This window comes from Ruditapes philippinarum, unplaced genomic scaffold, assembly GCF_026571515.1.
Source record: "Ruditapes philippinarum isolate M1 unplaced genomic scaffold, ASM2657151v2 ctg4771_1_1_1_1, whole genome shotgun sequence".
Classification (NCBI taxonomy): domain Eukaryota; kingdom Metazoa; phylum Mollusca; class Bivalvia; order Venerida; family Veneridae; genus Ruditapes; species Ruditapes philippinarum.
In genome coordinates this window covers 89,473-111,259 of record NW_026860759.1, presented here as the reverse complement: position 1 = coordinate 111,259, position 21,787 = coordinate 89,473, and the positions used below count along the sequence as shown (strand labels likewise).

At 32.7% G+C, this 21,787-nt stretch overlaps 1 protein-coding gene across 1 annotated transcript; it reads left to right on the top strand.

Moving 5' to 3' along the window:
* The first annotated feature begins 6,549 nt into the window (after positions 1 to 6,549).
* On the top strand, positions 6,550 to 16,017 carry LOC132713311 (uncharacterized). The gene is made up of 7 exons (XM_060695844.1): positions 6,550 to 8,099; positions 9,905 to 9,949; positions 12,566 to 12,691; positions 12,901 to 12,976; positions 13,229 to 13,296; positions 14,363 to 14,393; positions 14,587 to 16,017. Exons 1-7 carry the CDS (start codon positions 7,631 to 7,633, stop codon positions 14,645 to 14,647), a joined length of 876 nt encoding a protein of 291 aa, XP_060551827.1. The 5' UTR covers positions 6,550 to 7,630; the 3' UTR covers positions 14,648 to 16,017.
* The last annotated feature ends 5,770 nt before the right edge of the window (positions 16,018 to 21,787 follow it).

Genomic DNA, 21,787 nt, shown 5'->3' with positions numbered 1-21,787 from the left:
TACCTTTTCTTGTAATAGTATTTCGCCAGGTCTGTCTTCAGCGGTACGTTCAATATCAACTTCCTGTAAAAATATAGTGATTCCTGTAGTATTATGAAATCAGATTACTTCATTATGGAATACTATTACAACGTTTAACAACTAAACAAAATAGCTCAAGTATTAGATTACCTTATGTGAATCGCAAGTCCTAACATGCTCTGCCCAATCGGCAGGTCTAATTTAAGATCCGCACTTTCTGCATTTAATATGCTTCATTTTGTTAAAGATCCTGTAACACATTATTTTTAAGGTTTTATATACAAATTATGATGCTCAAATTAAGATTTATCAAAAAAATTATTTATAAAGATATTACCGAATTTAATATTTCATGTAAATAAAGGGAGGTAATTAGAATTTAGTTTTCTATAAATTCTAAGTCAATTTTTTCAATAAGAAATGAATGCATATAATTTAATGATTACCTTAAATATGTACAAATATTTGCAATACATATTTAACATATTCTTCCATGTTTGAAAATTGACAAATTTGCATAATTACATACATATATAATTCAATGAAGAGTGGTATGCAATCTCTTAGGGGCCTCCGTGGCCGAGTGGTTAAAGTCGTTGACTTGAGATGACAGGTCCCTCACCACTGTAGGTTCTATCCTCACTCGGGTCGAAATCTTGCATGTGAGGAAGCCATCCAGCTGGCTTACGGAAGGTCGGTGGTTCTACCCAGGTGCCCGCTCGTGCCTGAAATAATGCCCGGAGGGGCACCTGGGGTCTTCCTCCACCAATAAAGCTGGAAAAAATCGACGAAAAATCTCGGCGGGACGCTCTAGGATGACACGACTTGAGTGTACGGTCGCCCATATGGGCTTTCCGGCGGCGACCTTATTTAAAAACGCATCAAAAAAAATGCAATCTCTTAAGCCAGCCCGCATGGCTCAATCGGTTAGAGCGCGAGACTTGTAATCTCGACATTGTGGGTTCGATTCCCGGGCTGGCCAACTAAAATTACTAATCAGTCTTTCGGATGAGACTTTAAATCGAGGTCCCGTGTATGGGTGCTTAAACACTTGGCACGCTAAAGAACTAGGAGAACCTTCTGGAATTGGGGCATCTTTCTGTATCTGTAATTGCACTATCCTACAAAAATCTAAAATGACTAATACTCTTCTGGAGGACTCGCCCATATGGGCAACCGGTGGCGAGTATAAATAAACGCAAATACACACACATATGCAATCTCAATTACAAAACATACAGGATCTTTAAATGGTACAATAAATTTAAAGAGTCAGTATGTATTAGCTGTTGCTTAAAATTATCACAATACACAAAAAATGTGTCGTTAAATTTGATATAGTTACCTGTGTAGTTTATTTAAGCCTGGGGCGAAAGTTCATACCTGTCCAATATTTGTTAGCTGCGATACTGTATTATCGAACGTTTTTCGGGGTTATTATGACTATATAGTTTACATTCGGACTACACAATTTCGCGCTAGGCGATAAGGTTCTATTGCACACGTCGATACCTAGTACGGCTTTCATTTTCCGTATCCACTCGACTGTTTACGGTAGACCAATCATCGATCGACGATGCGCTTCGGTCAATCCCGGCTTTCACCGATGTTACCCAAAAATGTGACAATACTCAAAAAATGTGGCGACATCAAAAAACAAAATATAATACTACTTTGAATTCATAAAGTAGAGAGATTATTTAAATCGTAGAAAAAAATGTCAGGAATTTTAAAAGGTTTTGTTTTCTTTATCGCATTTACGTTCTTTAAAGGTAAGTCATTTTGCAATCAATTACAATTAACGATTTAGCTCTAATTATTTTCAGTTGTATACATGGACCATTTTTACGGTCAAACTGTTTTTGTCCCCCGCCTTTTCGAAGAAAAAAGGGGGATATAGTAAAAGGCTCCGTCCGTCCGTCTGTCTGTCTGTCCGTCCGTCCGTCCGTCCGCACTCACAGGAGAGTAATTATGTGGCTAGAGGGACAATTGGTAACTGTTCTTTCTCTTTGATGTCATTCATTCCGTAATGCTCTTATGTTGCTATTTTCTTTTGTGTGGCTAAAAAGAACAATAGAAAGAACAATAGAGTAGCCACATAATTACTCTCCTGTAAGAACGTCCGTCCGTCTGTCCGTCCGTCACACTTTCGCGTCCGGTCCATAACTTTGTCATTTATCAAAGGAATCTAAAATAACTTGGCACAAATGTTTGTTATAAGAAGACAATGTGTCATGCGTAACAACCAGGCCCCTACCTCAAGGGTCAAGGTCTCACTTGCTCATTCAAAGTAATCATTGTCTATTTGATGGTATATGTTGTGTCAGGTCCATAACTTTCTTACAATGAATCTTTGAAGGGATTTTGTAAATAATTGCCACAATTGTTCACAATAATAAGACGATGTGAATTACGCAAAACCGGTCACTTACCTCCAAGGTCAAGGTCACACTTGGAGGTCAAAAATTGACTTAGTCTTTTACAGGGTATATTTTGTGTCAGGTCCATAACTTTTTCATTTATCAAAGGAATCTGAAAAACTTGGCGCAAATCTTTGTTATATTAAGACGATGTGTCATGCGCAACAACCAGGCCCCTACCTCAAGGGTCAAGGTCGCACTTGCTCAATCAAGGTCATCATTGTCTATTTGATGGTATATGTCGTGTCCGGTCGATAACTTTCTTATCTTTGAAGGGATTTTGTAAATACTTGCCACAATTGTTTACAATAATGAGACGATGTGAATTGCGCAAAACCGGTCACTTACCTCCAAGGTCAAGGTCACACTTGGAGGTCAAAAATTAACTTAGTCTTTTACAGGGTATATTTTGTGTCAGGTCCATAACTTTTTCATTTATCAAAGGAATCTGAAAAACTTGGCGCAAATCTTTGTTATATTAAGACGATGTGTCATGCGCAACAACCAGACCCCTACCTCCAGGGTCAAGGTCGCACTTGCTCATTCAAGGTCAACATTGTCTATTTGATGGTATATGTCGTGTCCGGCCCATAACTTTCTTATCTTTGAAGGGATTTTGTTAATACTTGTCACAATTGTTCACAATAATGAGACAATGTGTCATGCGCAAGAACTGGTCAGCTACCTCCAAGGTCAAGGTCACACTTGGAGGTCAAAGATTAACATAGTCTTTTACAGGGTATATTTTGTGTCAAGTCCAACTTTTTCATAGATCAAAGTATTTTGTAAATACTTGCCACAAATAGTCACTATAAAAAGACAATGTGTCATGCGTAACACTTGCATCCCTACCTTCAAGTTCAAGGTCACACTTAGAGGTCAAAAGTTAGCATAGTCCGTTTTAGGGTATATTTTGTGTCTGATCTAGAACTTCTTAAGGATTTTGAAATAACTTGGCACAAATAGTCACAATAATAATATGTTAGCTACAACACCTGCACCCCTACCTCCAAGGTCAAGGTCACACTTAGAGGTCAAAAGTTCACATTATCCGTTTTAGGGTATATTTTGTGTCTGATCTAGAACTTCTTAAGGGTTTTGAAATAAGTAGGCACAAATAGTCACAATAATAATATGTCAGGTACAACACCTGCACCCCTACCTCCAAGGTCAAGGTCACACTTAGAGGTGAAATGTTAACACTGAGTCTGTTATATGGTTTATTTTGTGTCCCGTCTATAATTACTTTATAGATCAAGGGATTTTAAAAATACTTGGCACAAAGTCACAATGATACGATGATATGTCATGCGTAACACATGTATTCCTACCGTCAAGGTCACACATAGAGGTCTAAGATTTACATAGTCTGTTATAGGGTATAATTTGTGTCCAATCCATAACCTGGGATTTTAAAAATACTTTGTACAAATAATCACAATAATAAGATGATATGTCAGGCGCAAAACATGGGTCTCAACCTCCAAGGTCACACTTAGAGGTCAAAGATTGACATAGTCTGTTATAGGGTATATTTGTGTCCGATCTATAACTTCTACATAGTTCAAGGGATTTTGAAATTACTTGGCACAAAAAGTAATAGTAATATTAATAAGACGATATGTCATGCACAACACCTGCACCCCTACCTCCAAGGTCAATGTCACACTTAGAGGTCAAAGGTTAACATGATAGAATTTTAAATTCTGTGTTTCATTTTACTAGTATTTCTTTAATAAATTTATTGTTGCATTTGCAGATCTAACATTGATCATTATTTTGGACTAAAAGTTCTGAAATCCATACCTCAATCTTTTGAAATAGCACAATTTAATGCTTCATATAAAACTTCCCCGAGGCGGGGGACGTTGGTAAATCTGTTACAAATTCTTGTTGTTCTTAATATACCAATGTTCTAAACAGTGTTTTTCATAACCATGTTAAAATGATATTTTTCATTCTCGATAAATATTTTATCCATAAAGCCATGATATCTATTTATCAATACTATCAAATGTACTTTTTAAAAAACATACAAAATTAAAATGTCAGAACTTGAAACGTGGTTACGTCGCACAATGTTTGATGTAGGATTTGGAATGTTACTCAAAATACAATTTTTATTCCCATTGTTACATTTACAGTTTCTGGTGTGGATTTTACTTTTAGCAAGGATAAAGTTTTACTGGGCAGCACAGGTACATTAACTATGACATGCGATGTCACTGAAACAGATGTTGATACTTTTAATCGCATATGGATATGGAAACTTACATCAGCAACACGTTCTTTAATACATTGGGAAGTATTAGCTAAAATGGAATTTGGAAAAAATGCAACTACTGTAAGTCAAGAAAATAAAGCAGATAGTAAAGATTATGTTGCTAGAGGATCATGGAATTCAACATCACCTACTAACACATATCTTGCATTGTCTATGAACATAGAAAAGTTAGTTTGTGATGATGTTACAGCTTATAAATGTGAGATGTATTATAAAAATTCCACAATTTGTGTAATTTAATTTATTACATGTATTTCGGTGGTTTATAGAAATATATCAGTGATATAAAAATGGTAAGTTCACTGTTTGAAACAGTGAAATTACCACTTTGATAATTTCACTGTTTTGAATTTAAGCCCCTTACGTTATTTCAGTGAAATGCCAGCGTGCACAGTACTGGGAACCAACTTAATGACGTGACGTCGTAAATGACGTCCCGTTATATTATTATTTGGCGCGCTTTTCATTCAGTATTAGGTTAAATGTCTTTTTAAAACGTTTCTTTGCATATAATAAAAAGAAAATTTGTTTAGTTTAGTGTAAGATTGAAATATATTTCACCGAGTGAGCACCAAAAGGTATATTTCACGAGTGGCGCAGCATATAGTATGTGTTTCTTAATTTAAAGATAACGCATATTCTAAACCTTTAATACGTGAAAGTAGTACATCATACCATATATAAAACTTTGGTTGGCAAAATATGTAAAATACATACTTGCATATACATGTATGAATGGATATTTGAGCCGCGCCATGACAAAACCAACATAATGCGTTTGCGACCAGCATGGGTCCAGACCAGCCTGCGCATCTGCGCAGTCTGATCAGAATCCATGCTGTTTGCTATCAGTTTCTCAACTTGTTATAGGGTTCGTAAGCGAACAGCACGGATCCTGATCAGACTGCGCTGATGCGCAGGCTGGTCTGGTTCCATGCTGGTCGGAAACGCACTATGTTGGTTTTGTCATGGCGCGGCTCATTTTAGTTCGTTTTAACTGTCTGAACATATTTGACAACTGTGTATAGAATGACATGTTCATGTATTTATATGTAGTTTAAGTCTTCATCACAAGTGCACTGTCGTATAAGCTTTATCAACGTTGTTTTTACCATCAGTTTATCTTTAAGATTAAAAATAATCTTATAACTGTATCATACTTGCATAATTATCAAGCATGTTCTGTGTATTTGCTTGTTTGTTTTATAATCAGAATATTTTCATAATGAAATATAAAATCCTTAAATTTATTTAGTTAATAATGATAGAAATGATCATAATCGTCCCTTGTAGTGTAACGCCCAGATCTGAATAACTCAATTTGAATAAGTCAACACGATATCAAGTTTAAACGTCATATATATGTTTTTATTTAGTATAAGATAAATATTCTAAAAAAAACAATTGTTTAATCAGTGTCTTTAATAATTTCACAATTCTTAAACAAATACGTAAAGCAATAAGATTAAATGTCAACTGCATATTTAGCATAATTTAACCTGAGTGAGTGAGTCTATATAACATCAAAAACCACACTAAAGAATGTAATATTTGGCCTATCTTAAATAGTAAACCCACTTACGTTTTAATCTTTATTAACCCATAATTCATAACTGGACAGCTAACAATTAAGCTAACAATTATGTTTACTTCCTATCAGTACAATCCCCGCTTATGTGATGACATGAGCATCAATAAACTAAATTAGGCATATCTTACTCCCGTGTCCGGTGACAGTTTACTATCATAATTAATATCAACTACCGTTATCATACACAATACCTCAAATTATTTTATCCTTTCATTATTTGATGTGGAACACTATAGTTTTAGTTTCTCATGTTAAGAGCGTAAGTTGATAGCTTTATTACGGTTGTTCTAAATGTTATTAGAAATTACAACTCGTATCAGATTGCACTTTCATCTTGTAGCAAGATATACTTACATATTGTAAATCACATAAGAATTTCCGATTTTTGTACTGTTATATATGGTGTGATGTCATATACTATTTACAGAAATGTATATATTCATTTTTACGGTTAAGTGTCATTTATGTCGAAGTGTTAGTTATTTCGTCGAATGTTACCATGACAACTATTAGAAATTCACTTCTCTGGGATTTATTTTATTTAACACTGTTACACTGTCTCTTAAAAGCGAACCTATTGGGGCTAAGAGTGTGGTTTGTCGAGCCTACAACCGGTCTTAACCCCAAGCGTGTTTTACCACCGACCGTTCCAAGGCGTACCTTTTGTGTCCTTCGCATGTATGTCTTGTGTATCAAAACTTGGTTAGTATTATGACACGTTCTGTAATGTACCATCATGTTAGTTGTCTTCAGCGGTAAATATTCCATTACATACCCCTCTCATTTTTCATCTTGTCCCAACCAACACTTCCCCTAAGATCCCCCTTGTGCCTTTAATTCTCGTATTAGCCATTATGTTTTGTAATACGTATTATTCTTCTTCTTATTTAATTGATAATTGTAACAGTTATTGGCATGTACTTTCTCCTTTTCTGCCCTAGTGCGTGCTCTTTCCTATTTTTGTTCGGTAACCTTCTGGGTTTCCCTACAAGTGTGGCTAGGTTTTTTCCGGGGACAACAATGTATGTAGAGAAAAATATAATCACGGGTTATTATCTATACAAAATCATGTGTGTCTTAAGAGCAATCACAGTAGCCTTTAAAACGATTATAATTCTGACCCACTCCGTATATCTAGGCGTCCTGTCATGTACTATAATTCCCCCCCCCCCCAAAAAAAAAAAATAGCTCAAAATTTTATCAGACAGAATTGTTAGCACACGACAATATTTCCAGCATGCATAGGGTTAAGAATAAATCTCTTTCACTCCCCTCTTGCCGAATAATTTATAACATAAGGATATATAAGAAGAAATGACAGCGTTAATAAAATATTATATTAACCATGTAATGTTTACAATAACAATTCCAGTTAAACCTCAAGTGACATCATTAATTACAAGGAAGAATGGTTTTATAGTACAAGGAATGTCACCATCTGACATGGCCACTGCTGAGGTAGGCGATGAGTTAGAACTTACATGTACTGCGAATATAGGTACCTTAAAAGGAACACTCATTCGGTGGCATAAAACATCTGAAATGTCTAAAACCAATGAATTTACTGGCTACCAACCACCACAAGGTACTGTTGATGAAGGCACTTCAATTAGTGACAATCAGTGCGGATATACCCGTGTGGCTTCAATCAAGTACAACACAACGGCAGCTGATGCCAAAAGGGATAACAATCTGGCATTCGAGTGTTATGTTACTGTTACTGGAGATCCTTATGGGTACTCTTTTACCTCTGAAAACAATCCGACATTTTATACTGACGTCAGTAAGTTATCTATAAGCATTTCTTTTTGTATAAATGATAAGATCATGACCTTACAAGTAAGATATATTGTCAGAATTAAACAAAAGAAAGTCCCTTAAACTGTCTTTTTAAACCTTAAAGATAACTACCATGTTTGTACACATTTATGTCATCATTGAATTTTAACAGCAAATCTGAAAATATATTTAATGTAAATTAAAAATGTTAACATAAACTTTCAAATAGTATACAGGATGTATATACTATATAAGTGGATATTTTTGCGTCAAAATTTGATTTCATTAATTAAGCAGGTACATGTTAAGAATATGCTATTATTTTATTAATTCCATTCAGTTTTTAATACCTCTATTATTTATATAATCAATTGAATTATACATTGTTAGTTTGATAAAGGGCCTGGTCATATTTTGAAACATCATTCTGTTATATGAATAACTTATTGTGTTATTAACATACATATATATTTTAATTATAACATTTATGATTTGTGAAGACCAAACTTAAACAAACAAGCAATGAGAGAAATCAATCTCATAACCTGTCAGTCAAACTTACTCATGTAAGATGCTGTATGAAAACTTGTTTTAAAATGATAGAAACACAGTTGCCTAAAAAGAAATAATTTTAACGCTGCGAATAATTTCAATTACTCAAAATCCCAAATATTTCCACGTCGCAAAATTAACCACTTATACAGTATGTGCATTGTTAAAATAGATAAATACAGAATCCTTAAAGAAAGCCCAACACGGCAAAATTGAAAATGTTGCAGGCTCGGTTTGATTGAGCCTGTTCATGGACGGTACTGGAAAGTGCAAGTTACTGTCCACGCCCCCTAGCACCGGCTTAAGCAGAATTCAACATTTAAACATGAAATAGTAAAAATTGATGAAAGATGGCAAGGAAAAGAAATTTGCCTCTTTAAGAAGTCACAGTCACTGTATACCTCTGGACAATTTCTTCACATTCAACTAATTTAAACGCTTTGTTAATGGTTTTGTTGGCGTTTGCAACACATAGGCAAATCTGTTTAATCCTTTATTTAGTTGTGAACCACTTACCTTTCTAAAGCCTAATAAAACACATCATCCCTTGCTGTTACCCATGAACAACAGGATTTAAATACCTGATAGGATACATCCTTGTGTATATTTGGTTTGATCCTTTGCTATTTTATCGGCTTTTTCTTGTACAATGATTTTTGTCATAGTATGGTCCCTTAAGTATTCTTATTTTTATAGATTTTCTGGACTACTACCCTTATACTACTTGTGCAAATTAATGCAACTTTACAGGATTGATCATTAGCGCAAGTACTTGCGCATATTAAACGTGCTTTCTGCTTAAATGATTTTTGCCGAGTTATTGCAATGGAATAAAAAAGAATTATATTGTGTAACCAGCTAAACATAAGATTTATGGATGACTTCTCGGAAATTACTAGTGCAATTTCATCCAAACTTAACAGGAATGATCAATACCATGTCTAGTTGTGCATTTTTTGTTCAACGATTTTTGTTAGAGTTGTGACCCTTAAATATTTTTTTTAAATGTGTCCGGACTTCTCCTCTTGAATCACTAATGCAATTTCAATAAAAGTTTGGTTCGATAGCTCAGGTCCTTGTGCATATTTCACGGGTTTGCCTGTTGAATAATTTTTTGCTGAGTTATGGCCTTTGAATAAAAACCCGTTTTGCCCAGTTAATGATTTCTGTGTCTATTTGTACACAGAGCTGCGACAGGCAATTGGCTATCATGAGGTAACACACATGTGGTCACTAATCGAACTTGTTTTATTACAGATAACCAAAGTAGTGGAGAGACAAACCGTACTATGAGTACAACAGGTAAAACAGCAACTTGTTCAATGCTCTTTTATATGTAGATGAGTTGAGTATATTACTTTTACTAGCTCTAATCTAATGGAAAAAGGAAAAGGTAAAATAAAATATGGGCCTTTATGCATAATATTTGTTTTAATGTTGCCTGAAATTGAGATATTTATTATTTGACAGGCGCCTTGTTGAAAAAAAGATATTATTATCCCTCACTTTTTATATTGTCAATTTCCCTAAGGCCAATGGGAGTTATTATTTTCTCGATTGAATGTAATTGGCTGCGTAGGGCCATGCCCAGAATGACAATGTGCTGCTGAGAATTTTTTTATTATAGCCAATACTGCTTTTTTCGTCTAAATTTAACAGTGAATTTGTAAACATCCGGTCAAGACATCCGGTGACAAAATTGCAATTCATAATGGGTCAGGTCTAAGGCGAATATTTATCCGGCAAATAAATGGAACAAAGCAGGATTTCTAAAGAATTTGATAATTGAAGCTTATTCTTTACCTGTTATAGGCAGATCTAAAATACTATTCAGAAGTATGATATCTTATAAATTCGCACAAGAATGATTGAGAGTAAAATATTAAGACTATTCTGGATCACCAGCTCAAGACCCTTATGTATGGGTATGTGTTTTTATTTTTGATGAAATACAGAACATTGAATATTTTATGAATGAGTAAAGGTTTCTACATGTACAAAATAAATTCTCAACTTAAGCAGCTCAATGTAACAGTTTGAGTGAATGTTTGTTCAGTTTTGTTACAGTTAGTTTTATATCATTTCCGTATTTGTTCAATATACAATAAATAACACATAGGTTTGTGAGTAGCAGTTAGAAGGTTGTCTTCACCTTTACAACAGGTCCATTTTTTCATATCTATTTCGTTTTGTTACCTGTATTTTCCCACGTTTTAAGCTTTCATTTGGAGAATAATGTGACCAGGCTATGATGAATTATTTCAGCAGATAGTATACCCGCATATATTTAACAAAAATAATTATCCTATTTAAATTTTATTTCATAATAAACCACAAATTTATGAAAGCAACATAATTTTACCATTTATAGATGTTATAAAAACAATTTTAAATCCATTTGGTATTTTTTTGTGTAAATGACTGAGAGAATAAATATATAAAAACAACCGTCTTAATTAATTGTATGCGAATGAAGTCCTTGTAACGAGATGTGTTGTTTAGAGCAGGCACTATCAAGACTTTATCGTGTTATTAGTCGCCGGTAGAAACCGGCGACTATATTTGTAATAGTTTAATATTATACCTATGGTAGGAGAAGCCCTTAAAATCTGAAAATAAAAGCATATCAAACATTGAACAGTTAAAGACAACACTTATTTTTCAGTAATCACAAAAAAATCAAACATATGATAACTTTGCTCAGTGGAATGAAATATGCACATATTGACATCTTAAAAAGCAACATTACAATTTTCATAAAATGAATCAATAACGTATCCCCAAGGATCAGTCATTGAATATTAGAGATACTTTTACTTTTTTCTGTGTGTCAAGCATTGCTATTTTATAATATATAAATCATGAATGATATTTGAAATGACACTTTATAATTATTTGGTTGTTTATTTTTTATGAGACCTTTTATATTACATTATTTTATCTAATTATAAACAAATGCTCCCTGGTCTTTCGTAAGAATCACGTGACTACATGTTTATGTTGTATATCGTTATAAAATCTATTAATAGTTACAGATTGCTGATAAGACAGGTAACTTGTTAATGGTGGTAACTGATTAGATGTAAATCATTGTAATTTTGTACAGATAATTACATAAGTTATTTTTCATTAATCAGGTTCATACATATATCATTAGAGAAACCTGTTTACATTAAAAATACATTTTTAAAACCTTTACCTTTCTTCTTGGTAAAGGGTTTAACTTGGCCCTTTCTGTCAAACATTCGACAAGAAAGTTCAATTGTTTAGTTTAGGTTGAACATCCCAAAATAATGTTATGCTTAAGAGGCACATTATTGAAATATATAATGGTAATCGTTGATTTCGGTATATTCCGTCGGTTTCCGTCAGGGGTCCGGAATCGTATTAGATACATAGAAAAAAATAATAAACTATCTTTGTGTTGATAGTTTATCGCACTGAAAGGCAATTAAACGTTAATTTTATATATCGTATGTAACGATTGGAATACGTGTATTGATTTCAACTAAATTATATATTTTTTCTATAGCACATAATAATGATGTACAACACTTTTACAATAAAATTGTATTGTTTCATGTAATAATTAAACATATATATTTTCATCGTCACTTTGCAAATATTCGATGATCGGTAATTATTTGTCGTTAATTATCTGAATCTGAACTAGTAACCTATACGGATTTCAATGTATGGTACAACAGTATATGTATAAAGTAAAATTACAAGAAGAATAACCAGCATAGCACTTGCCTTACAAGCCTCAGTGGCAAACCTTACACAACTCATTGTTCCTCTTATTTTTATACTTGAACCATTAAACTTATATTTTCTTATATTTATGATAATACAATCATTTTTCTATCCGGCGACTTGATGCTTTAGCATCAAAATCTCTACTTGTTGTTATTGCAGATGAAAACGACATAAGTATAGCAGCAGGAGCTATCGCCGCGATTGCCATTGGTTCACTAATTGTTAGTGTTCTAAGCGGTGCGGTTTGTATATGGGTTGTTTTAAAAAGAAAACGGACAGTAACAGGTACTTTTAAATAGCTACATGTAGTTTAATGTCATTTTTATGATTTTTTAAATTTATTTTTAAAAAAATGATAGGAAAAGACTTGATTTGCACTAAATGTTCCATAAATTGATAGACTAATGACACCGAAATATGTGTAATTGACACTCGTGAAACACTATAGTATTGAAAACAAGTTAAAATACCTAATATTATATCTTTTGAAATAGGCCTGAAGAATCAAAATCAGCATCAGCCAGCATCAGTGTCACGAGAAACAGAATTAAATGTGTTGTCACTTTCACCGTAAGCAGCCATTATTTCTAGTTTTTATATTGCTTAAAATAGATAATATTATTTTTGCTCCATGGTCTTTATACCTTAAAACTAAATTTACTTAATGATTAAATATATTAAAGATGAATCACATAAATATTACACACACATAAACAAATTATTACATATCAATATTTCTAATTTGTGTGGGGAAAAAAACAGAAAAAAAGAGATGAACCATACTGTAATTGCAAGTCCACATAACAAAATCGTATTTTCTAGGGATACCTACGAACAGCTTCAAAATAGAACAGATACTGAAAGCAGGCTGACTTATGATCTCCTAGACGGTATTACGGTTTTTTCTCTTATTTACATTGCAAATTATTTAACTTAACTTGATATTTTACTGGTTCATTGCTGATATCATATCACATGGATTTTGACATAAGTCTGTATATTAAACAAACAATATCGGTCTGAGTGGTATCTTTATGTTTTTATTATATGTTGTTTTGATGCGGTGTTATTGATCACGAAGGCTGGAGTTCTCCGCATCAAAACGACAGAAAAGTGTATATAGATAAGCACAAGTCGGGTTAATGTCATTTTGACAATACATACATTAATACGAAAAGACAAATGAGGGACATCACCTTTTGCTAATTTCCAAGTTAAGGTTGTGAGGATCCATATTTAGCTGCTTTATCTCGCATTTAATGTTCGCTTACTTAAACTGCTTAGAGATAATAAGAAAATATTTTTTTAGTCCTCTAGTATTGCTTTTATTAATTCACCAACAATTAAAACTCGTGTTTTTGCTGGAAGAGCTTAATAAACCTGTATTCAACCTCTCAAATGATATGAGTTGCAAAATCTTAAAATCTAACACATTTTTAATAATGTCATACGTGCTTATAATATTACATACTCGTATAGTTTGACTTAATTAAGTTTCTTTTAATGATATATTCAAATATGTCAAGTTCACTGTTTAATCGAATTAATCGTAAATATTATATAAGTGACATATTGTCATTGTCAAATTGACTGAATTGACTATATTTTTCAAAAGATTGACTGTTACAATGATGATTGGCCAGCAGTTGATCTTGGAAAATGTTTGCAAAGAGATTTAATTATTGTTATATCATATGCATAAATGTATGTTTAATCGGAATTCTGTTGTGTTCTGATATAAAACTCGTTCATTGTTATTTGTTTTTGAAGGTCAGTTTGCAATAAAGTTATATTCATGCATCATTTGTAAATGGACTATATCCATTTTGATTTATGTCAACATTTTCCTCGTGTATGTATATTGTATATGTACAAATGAACAATGCATTTTCTTAGGTCACTGTTTTCATAAACAAATGTCCAACAATATTGATATCATTTTACATTATGCTTCAGCTTCAAGAAATTCCAGCGCAGTACCAAACAGGTAATGAACTAAAATAATGAAGTTCAAACTGAAGTAAACACTGTTGTCAATAATGTTTTATCAAATGATTATGATAAGGAATTTACATACATAGTTGGTCATGAAATTATTTGTATCAAATATTTTGAATATACCATTTATCTTCATAATACCCTGACGTTTCTTAATCATTTTTTCATATCTATAATTTCAGCCAATCACAGTATGAGAACCTTGAAGGGAAGCAGGGGCATCTCACACGTATGCAGATCTAAAGCTTGGTCGATAAAACATATTGGCAGATTTGAAAGATCTATCTCGCCTGCTTGGTTCCTTTCGGTTACCATATATGTACCAGTTATAAATGTTTTTGTACACAATCTATAGCTATCTATGATTTTGAGGATTATTCATCAATACAATTAATATTATATGGGGATTTGGCCAAGACCAGACGAATACTTCGTGCGAAGGAAGTTATTCGAGCAATCCGAGTTCGATCGAACAAAGTTTAACTTGAATTTGACAGGGAAAACCAAATGTATTGTCATCTTTTACCTTTCCCATAAGATAACTCGGCTTAAACAGTTCTTCAAAATTATTTTCATTTCTCCATTTTAAAGGGCCATATACATGTATGCACTAATTATAAATGTTTTTGACACAATCTTAACCTGTCTAAGATTTTGAGGTTTATTTGTACATACAAAAAAAATCATTGTATTGGGATTTTGCCGGGACCAGGTGATAACATTCAACGAAGGGAGTTAATCGAGCAATCCTTGTTCGAGCGAATGAAGTTTAACTATAGTTGTGTAGGTATGACAGGCAGTCAATTATTATCTTATCCATAAAATAATTCGGCTTTAAAGGGTCATTCTTCGTAATTATTTTTCATTTTCTCCAGTTTTAAGGGCTAATATCATGCCCACGGAAGCTATTAATATCAAGTTCAAAGTGTAAAAATTAACAAAGGACAATAACTCCAAAATAAGGCAGAGTCGGAGTTATTCTTTAACACTCACATCTTATTAATAAGATTTATCTACCTACAAAGTTTCTTGTAGATACCTTTCAAAATTTTGGAGTTATTCCCCAGACAACATTTAAATTTGTAAAACTGAACAAAGGGCAATAACTCCAAAATTAGGCAAGACAGAATTATTAATCTTTTGCACTGTATATTTACCCAATGAGATCTATCTACCTTCAAAGTTTCTAGTTGTTATTTCTTATAGTTTCAGAGTTATGTCCCGGACAAACTTCAATGTTTTACAGGGAATATTCTCAAATGAACCATTTTCTTTAATCAGCTTTCACTTATATATATATATAAATATTTTGTACTTAATATACAGATTAAAATTTGAAAATGTTATATTTGTATTTTACATATGTACAACACGGTTCTCCTTCCATTATTATTGTCAAAATGGCCATTATAAATCTTTGTTAGGTCAATTAATCATTTCAAGTTTGTAATAGCCAATCACACATACTTTGATATACGAGTTCATGTCATGCCTACATCTTCTAGAATATAACCGATGCACGTTCGCATTTTTACCACTTGATGTACCAATATAAGGTCCAAACTTAACATTTTTGCATCGTTCTTATCGAGTCCATATCGCACCCCATCAAAACCTTTATCAGGCTCGGCTAACACCTCGTCTAATGTTGTTTGTGCTTCCTCCATCCTGGATGGAAACACAACGGAAAATTCTCACCGTTTCATGTACCAGACAGTGAGTAATAAGCTTAATAACCTGAAACCCCTACATAATCTAGCTATCCAAATGTAAACACAAGTGTGCCTGTATAATACATGTTCACCATAACTGTTTGGCGAAGTTGGCCTGAAACTGATTTTGAGTTTCAGTGCATTATTACGATTTACATATTTAGGATTTTTTATTAAAAGTATAGTTTCTGATTGTTAATACGCACATGTAACGGCCGATTGGCCTAGTTGTTAGCATGGTGAAACTGTATCCGCATTGTTGCAAGTTTGAATCCTCGATAAACCATTTCTTTTAATAGATTTTAATTTCTCTTTATGGTAAATGTAGCATGAATGAATAGATTGTTTGTTTAACTTCTAGGTCTTTTTTTTCTTCTTATTTTTATAATCTTGATAAATACACGATTGTATGTTATATTATTAAGTTCAATGTTTGAAGTATGTGGGTGATTGACAAAAAACACATTGATATAAAAGGTATTAATCAATCAGTTACAAGAAATGCAAGGAAGTTATAGACATCAATCAATATCTCATTGTCTGATGTCCGAATCCGATTCGATACTTTTCTTTTTCAAATATATTATGAACCACATACCTAGATTGACCTACCTTAAGCCCTTTATAGTATAGCTAGAGCTACGTACATTTTTTGTATGTGTGTGTGCGTGCGTTCCTGTTTAGTTTTCATAAATTGTAACTGAGGTGATAGAATAAGACAGTGGTAGTCCGAGAAAAACATACATGAGTTGTTTTGTAGTTTGTTCGTATTCAGCACGAATTTCGATAAATTATGAGCAAAAATTATTTAATTTTGCCTAAATATATTTAAGAATAAACCATAAAGATACGCCCTGACTATATCATTAGATTCATTATGCCATGTATACTTATGTAACTTAAAATGATGTTATGAATTGCAAAGAAGAATTGTTAACATCTGCAAAATTCATTACCCGAACATATTACCATTCACGAACAACTTAGGTTTAGATAATGTTTGTTTGTCTGTGTAAGATAATTATGAATATTAAGTCTTACATTGATAAGTATATAAGATTATGTGTCTAATGTTTTAAACACCAATGAAGCAACAATCAACTTAGGATTTTACTGCAATACATACATGTGATTATTTAGCATTAATGTCTGAAGAAGAGTTCATAAGTTCAGGTAAAATAAAGACGGGCATTTACAATTATATGATAACAGGCAAAAACCGAAAAAGGTTTTTTGAGTGGTAGCTATAATTGGTTCTGCGATTGCTGCATTAGCTGCCCGGGTTTCTTATCGGTATGATTTGTACCTGGTTTATTCCAAGCAGAAAAGGAATAGCAAAGGGTATTATCATTTTATTTGTTGTCGTCGTTAAAAGAAATAGAATAGAGAGATACAGAATCCCTAAAGAAAGTCAAACACTGCAAAAATTGAAATATAGCAGGCTTTGTTCGTGGACGGTAGAAGTAATTGCAAGCTACCGTCAACGCCCCTAGCACCTAAGCAGAATTCCACATTTAACATGAACTGGTAAAATTTTGAATTTTGAAACACACGCAGATATGTTCATATGGCGGTTATCATGGAGCACGTTAGTGGCACGTTAATGCCATCAACGACTTTATAAGCTTAAAGATATTTATAATACTGTTTATAATTGATAAGAGCATACGTTCTAATTAATGTAAAATTAACCCCAATAACCTCTTAAATCCTTCTTTGAAATACTCATGAATTAGTTTAAAGGAACTCCAATGAGGTTTATAAGCCTTAAAACATAAAATATTGATTTTTCATATAGATAAACATGAGCATTTAAAACAGAAATATAAATGAAATATAACCAAGAAATATACTAGAAATAAATTGAAAATCATATGTTTGTGCTATTCTCAGTCCGATTTGAGTGAAAACCGTTTAAACGCTTTTCAATTTTTGGTCATTTTTCACTATAATAATAATTATTCTGGAAAAACGGAGCGAGCTATTGATCTGAAATTTTGCACATAATTAGTATAGATTTACATCAAATGGAGTAATAATCTCAAAAAATTATTTCCAGTCCCGTCATGTCAAAAAACCTCAGTGGAGTCCCTTTTAATACTTACAGAAAAAAATATATTATTGATGATATTTTTAAAGTAATTTTTTTGTTTGTGTGAATAAGTCAGTGCAATTTTAATAACTGACAACAAAAGAAAGAATATGTATTTTTAATATTTAATAATATTGTTTCACAGATATGTTTTTGCGCTTTATAGTGTGAATTAATTAACTAATTTTATGTTGAACATTTTCATCATACAGCAATTGTTTTCACAATTTTATTTGATACAGTTATAAATTTGAAAAATTAATATCTAAAAAAATGACTCTCTTTCTCTCACCATTAGACTGGTATTGCATTCTGAATATACATGTATATAATAATAACATTAATTTTTATTTTGGGGAATTATATTCATCTGTTTCGTCTGTTATTTTTTTACAGTCATTCAAGTAAAATTAATAAGTGCGATAGTTAACATTTTCAATTTTGTCGTTTTGGACTTTTTTTTAGGGATTCGCAATTTCTCTATTTTATCGCCACATCAGCGTTGTTTGTGTTGTGTGGAGGCTGTAAAAAATTGCCCCGTACATTGAATCAGATATGTTATATTTGTGTAAAATTTGATGTTTAGTTTATTCGCATTTTTCGGCTTTAAAGCGGCTTATTAAAAAATTCCTGAAATAAATTTTTGATTCTTTTTGTTTTTTAAACGTCCTTTAAAATGTATACTCAGTCTAAATGACTAAAAAAAATAGGGGGTCACCGACTTAATTGTTTCGGTACACGTGATTTTATTTCCCCACCCCTTGAGTAATTTTGTAATGATATTCGACGTATGCAAATACATTTGAGACTTCACTGATGCAGGCCTCGTTCACATTAGAATCTGTGCTGCAGTATATATACCGTTCAATATTTTAAAAAATAAAGATCACGATATTGAAATAAGCCTTGGAATGGTCTAATTTTGTGCAACCGATTCATTTCCGACGGTTTTCATGTTTGTACTATCCTTAGTTTTCTTTAGGCTGCTAGGCTGCTAACTTCACAATTTCGAAACGTCAGAATGAAAAAAAAAGTTCAATATTTAAAAAAATAAAGATCACGATATATAGAGGATATTGAATGAGTGTAAGTTCAATACTGAATTTATTGCACGAGTTGAATAAAATTATATTATGCGAGCCTCTGGCGAGCATAATATTATTTTATTCAACGAGTGCAATAAATTCAGTAATGAAGTTACACGAATTTAATATTCTATTTATCACATACCCAAAATAAAGACCGTTTAAGGTAAAATAAGAGTCATTTTTCATTGACGCTTCTATAGTATAACGCTAACATTTAGCGCGTCTTTACACTATGTTTGAATAACGCTAATGACGTCACGTCAAAATATATGCACGGCCGTGCAATACCATATTTACGGAGTCGCAAAATCGGCACGGGTGTGTGATAAATTGAAATAAGACATAGAATGGTCTAAGTATGTGCTACCGATTCATTTCCGAAGGTTTTCATGTGTGTACTATCCTTAGTTTTCTTTAGGCTGCTAACTTCGCAAATTTCGAAGCGTCAGAATGAAAAAAATTATGTTAAGATAAAGTTCAACATCTTAAAAAATAAAGATCACGATATTGAAAAAGGCGTCTAAGGAAGTGCTACTGATGTATTTCTGACCGTTTTCATGTTCGTACTATTCTTAGCTTTCTTTATGCTGCTAGGCTATCAACTTCAGGCTGTTAGGCTGCCAGGCTGCTAGGCTACCAACTTCAGGCTGCCAGGCTGTTAGGCTGCCAACTTCACGGACATCAAAATTAGAGAGATTTAACAGAACTATATTTAAAAAATTGATGATGTGACGTCTGGAGTTATGACGTCATAAAGGAGGATGCACGACGTTACGAAGCAAAATCGGTAAAAAAATACTTAAAATAACTTAAAAAGCATTAAATAAAAAAAAATTGTTTTTCATATAAGGTTGAAATATATTTCATTCGTGAACACCAGCTATTCTATTTTCACTCGTGGCTACGCCACTCGTAAAAATATTACATCTCGTGTTCACTTAGTGAAATATATAGAGGATATTCAAGTTTTTTCTGTAAATACATGATTTATTTTCATCGAGTGGTATGAAAATAAATATTTCATGAGTGGCGGTAGCCACGAGTAAATTATGTTAATTTTCATGCCACAAGATGAAAATAAATCATGTGTTTACAGAAAAAACTTGAATTTTCTGTTTATTATAAATATTTTCCTCTCTTTGGACATTACAATTTGAAAGACTTTCCCTTAAATGTTGTGTACTGGCAGAATTTAAAAGAAAGTAGTCCGTCAAGACACCAGTGAAAATACGGAAAATATGTTTCACCGCAGTGAAAAATAAATTTTTACAGTGAAAATACGGAAAATGAAAATAAGCATTTTATTTCATCAATATATCTCAATATTTCATCTATAAGTATATAATAAATTTCAATCTTACAGGCAAAAAAAACAAATATCCTCTATTTATTACATGCTCTTCGGTGGTTTATAGAAATATATTAGTGATATAAACTGGGAATTTCACTGTTTTAAACAGTGAAATTATCAATTTGATAATTTCACTGTTTTGAATTTAAGCCCCTTACGTTGTTTCAGTGAAATACCAGCGTGCACAGTACTGGGAACCAACTTAATGACGTGACGTCGTAAATGACGTCACGTTGTATTATTATTTGGCGCGCTTCTCATTCAGTATTCGGCCGTTCTCAGTTAGAATTTACACCCTTAGTGTTTCCTTGTCGCCACCGTCTATCCTCATTATTGCAGGTTATTTGCCTGTAAGTCTATGCTGGTTTAAGAATGTAGATGTTACCTTAAATAACACACAATAACTCGCCATTTGATCATGAATAATTGTTTAATAATATTCACCTAAAGTTACGAAAATGACAGGTTCGTGGCGCGCTTCTCATTCAGTAAATATTAGGTAAAATGTCTTTTTAAAACGTTTCTTTGCATAAAATAAAAAGAAAATTTGTTTAGTTTAGTGTAAGATCGAAATATTTTTCACCTTGTGAACAACAAAAGTTCATATTTCACTCCTGGCTGCGCAACTCGTGAAATATACCTTTTGGTGCTCACTCGGTGAAATATATTCCGATCTTACACTGAACTAAACAAATATCCTCTATACAATCAATCTGCAAATGTTTCAAAATTACAAATTTCACAACTTTTATGTTTGAATGTTGAATTCTGCTGAAGCCGGTGCTATATGGGGCATGGCCGGTTACTTGCACTTTCAATAAACAGGCTGAATTAAACCAAGCCAGCAATATTTAAATCGTTTTGAGCGTTCTTTATGGAATCCGTTTTTCTCTATCTCAATTTTCTAAATCTTTACTTCTGCTGAGCAAAACATAATGGTCAATGATGTATTTGATTGTAAGATAACGTTTTGAAATAGTAAAAGCTCTAAAAAATATACAAATGGGGATTGTTACACTCAGTGAGGAAAGTTAGCAACAAGAAACATAGAACTCATTTTGAAATTTTCACCATTAATGAATCGCCTCCATAATGAAAAATGAAAGACGGAGTATGGGAAAATTTGAATGATTATAAAAT

Excerpts from the sequence above, each read along its gene's own strand:
- LOC132713311 (XM_060695844.1), top strand. The coding sequence starts at position 7,631 with ATGACAGCGTTAATAAAATATTATATTAACCATGTAATGTTTACAATA. Across the intron at positions 12,692-12,900 it reads AAGAAAACGGACAGTAACAG|GCCTGAAGAATCAAAATCAG; the intron begins GTACTTTTAAAT and ends CTTTTGAAATAG. Across the intron at positions 13,297-14,362 it reads GACTTATGATCTCCTAGACG|CTTCAAGAAATTCCAGCGCA; the intron begins GTATTACGGTTT and ends ATTATGCTTCAG.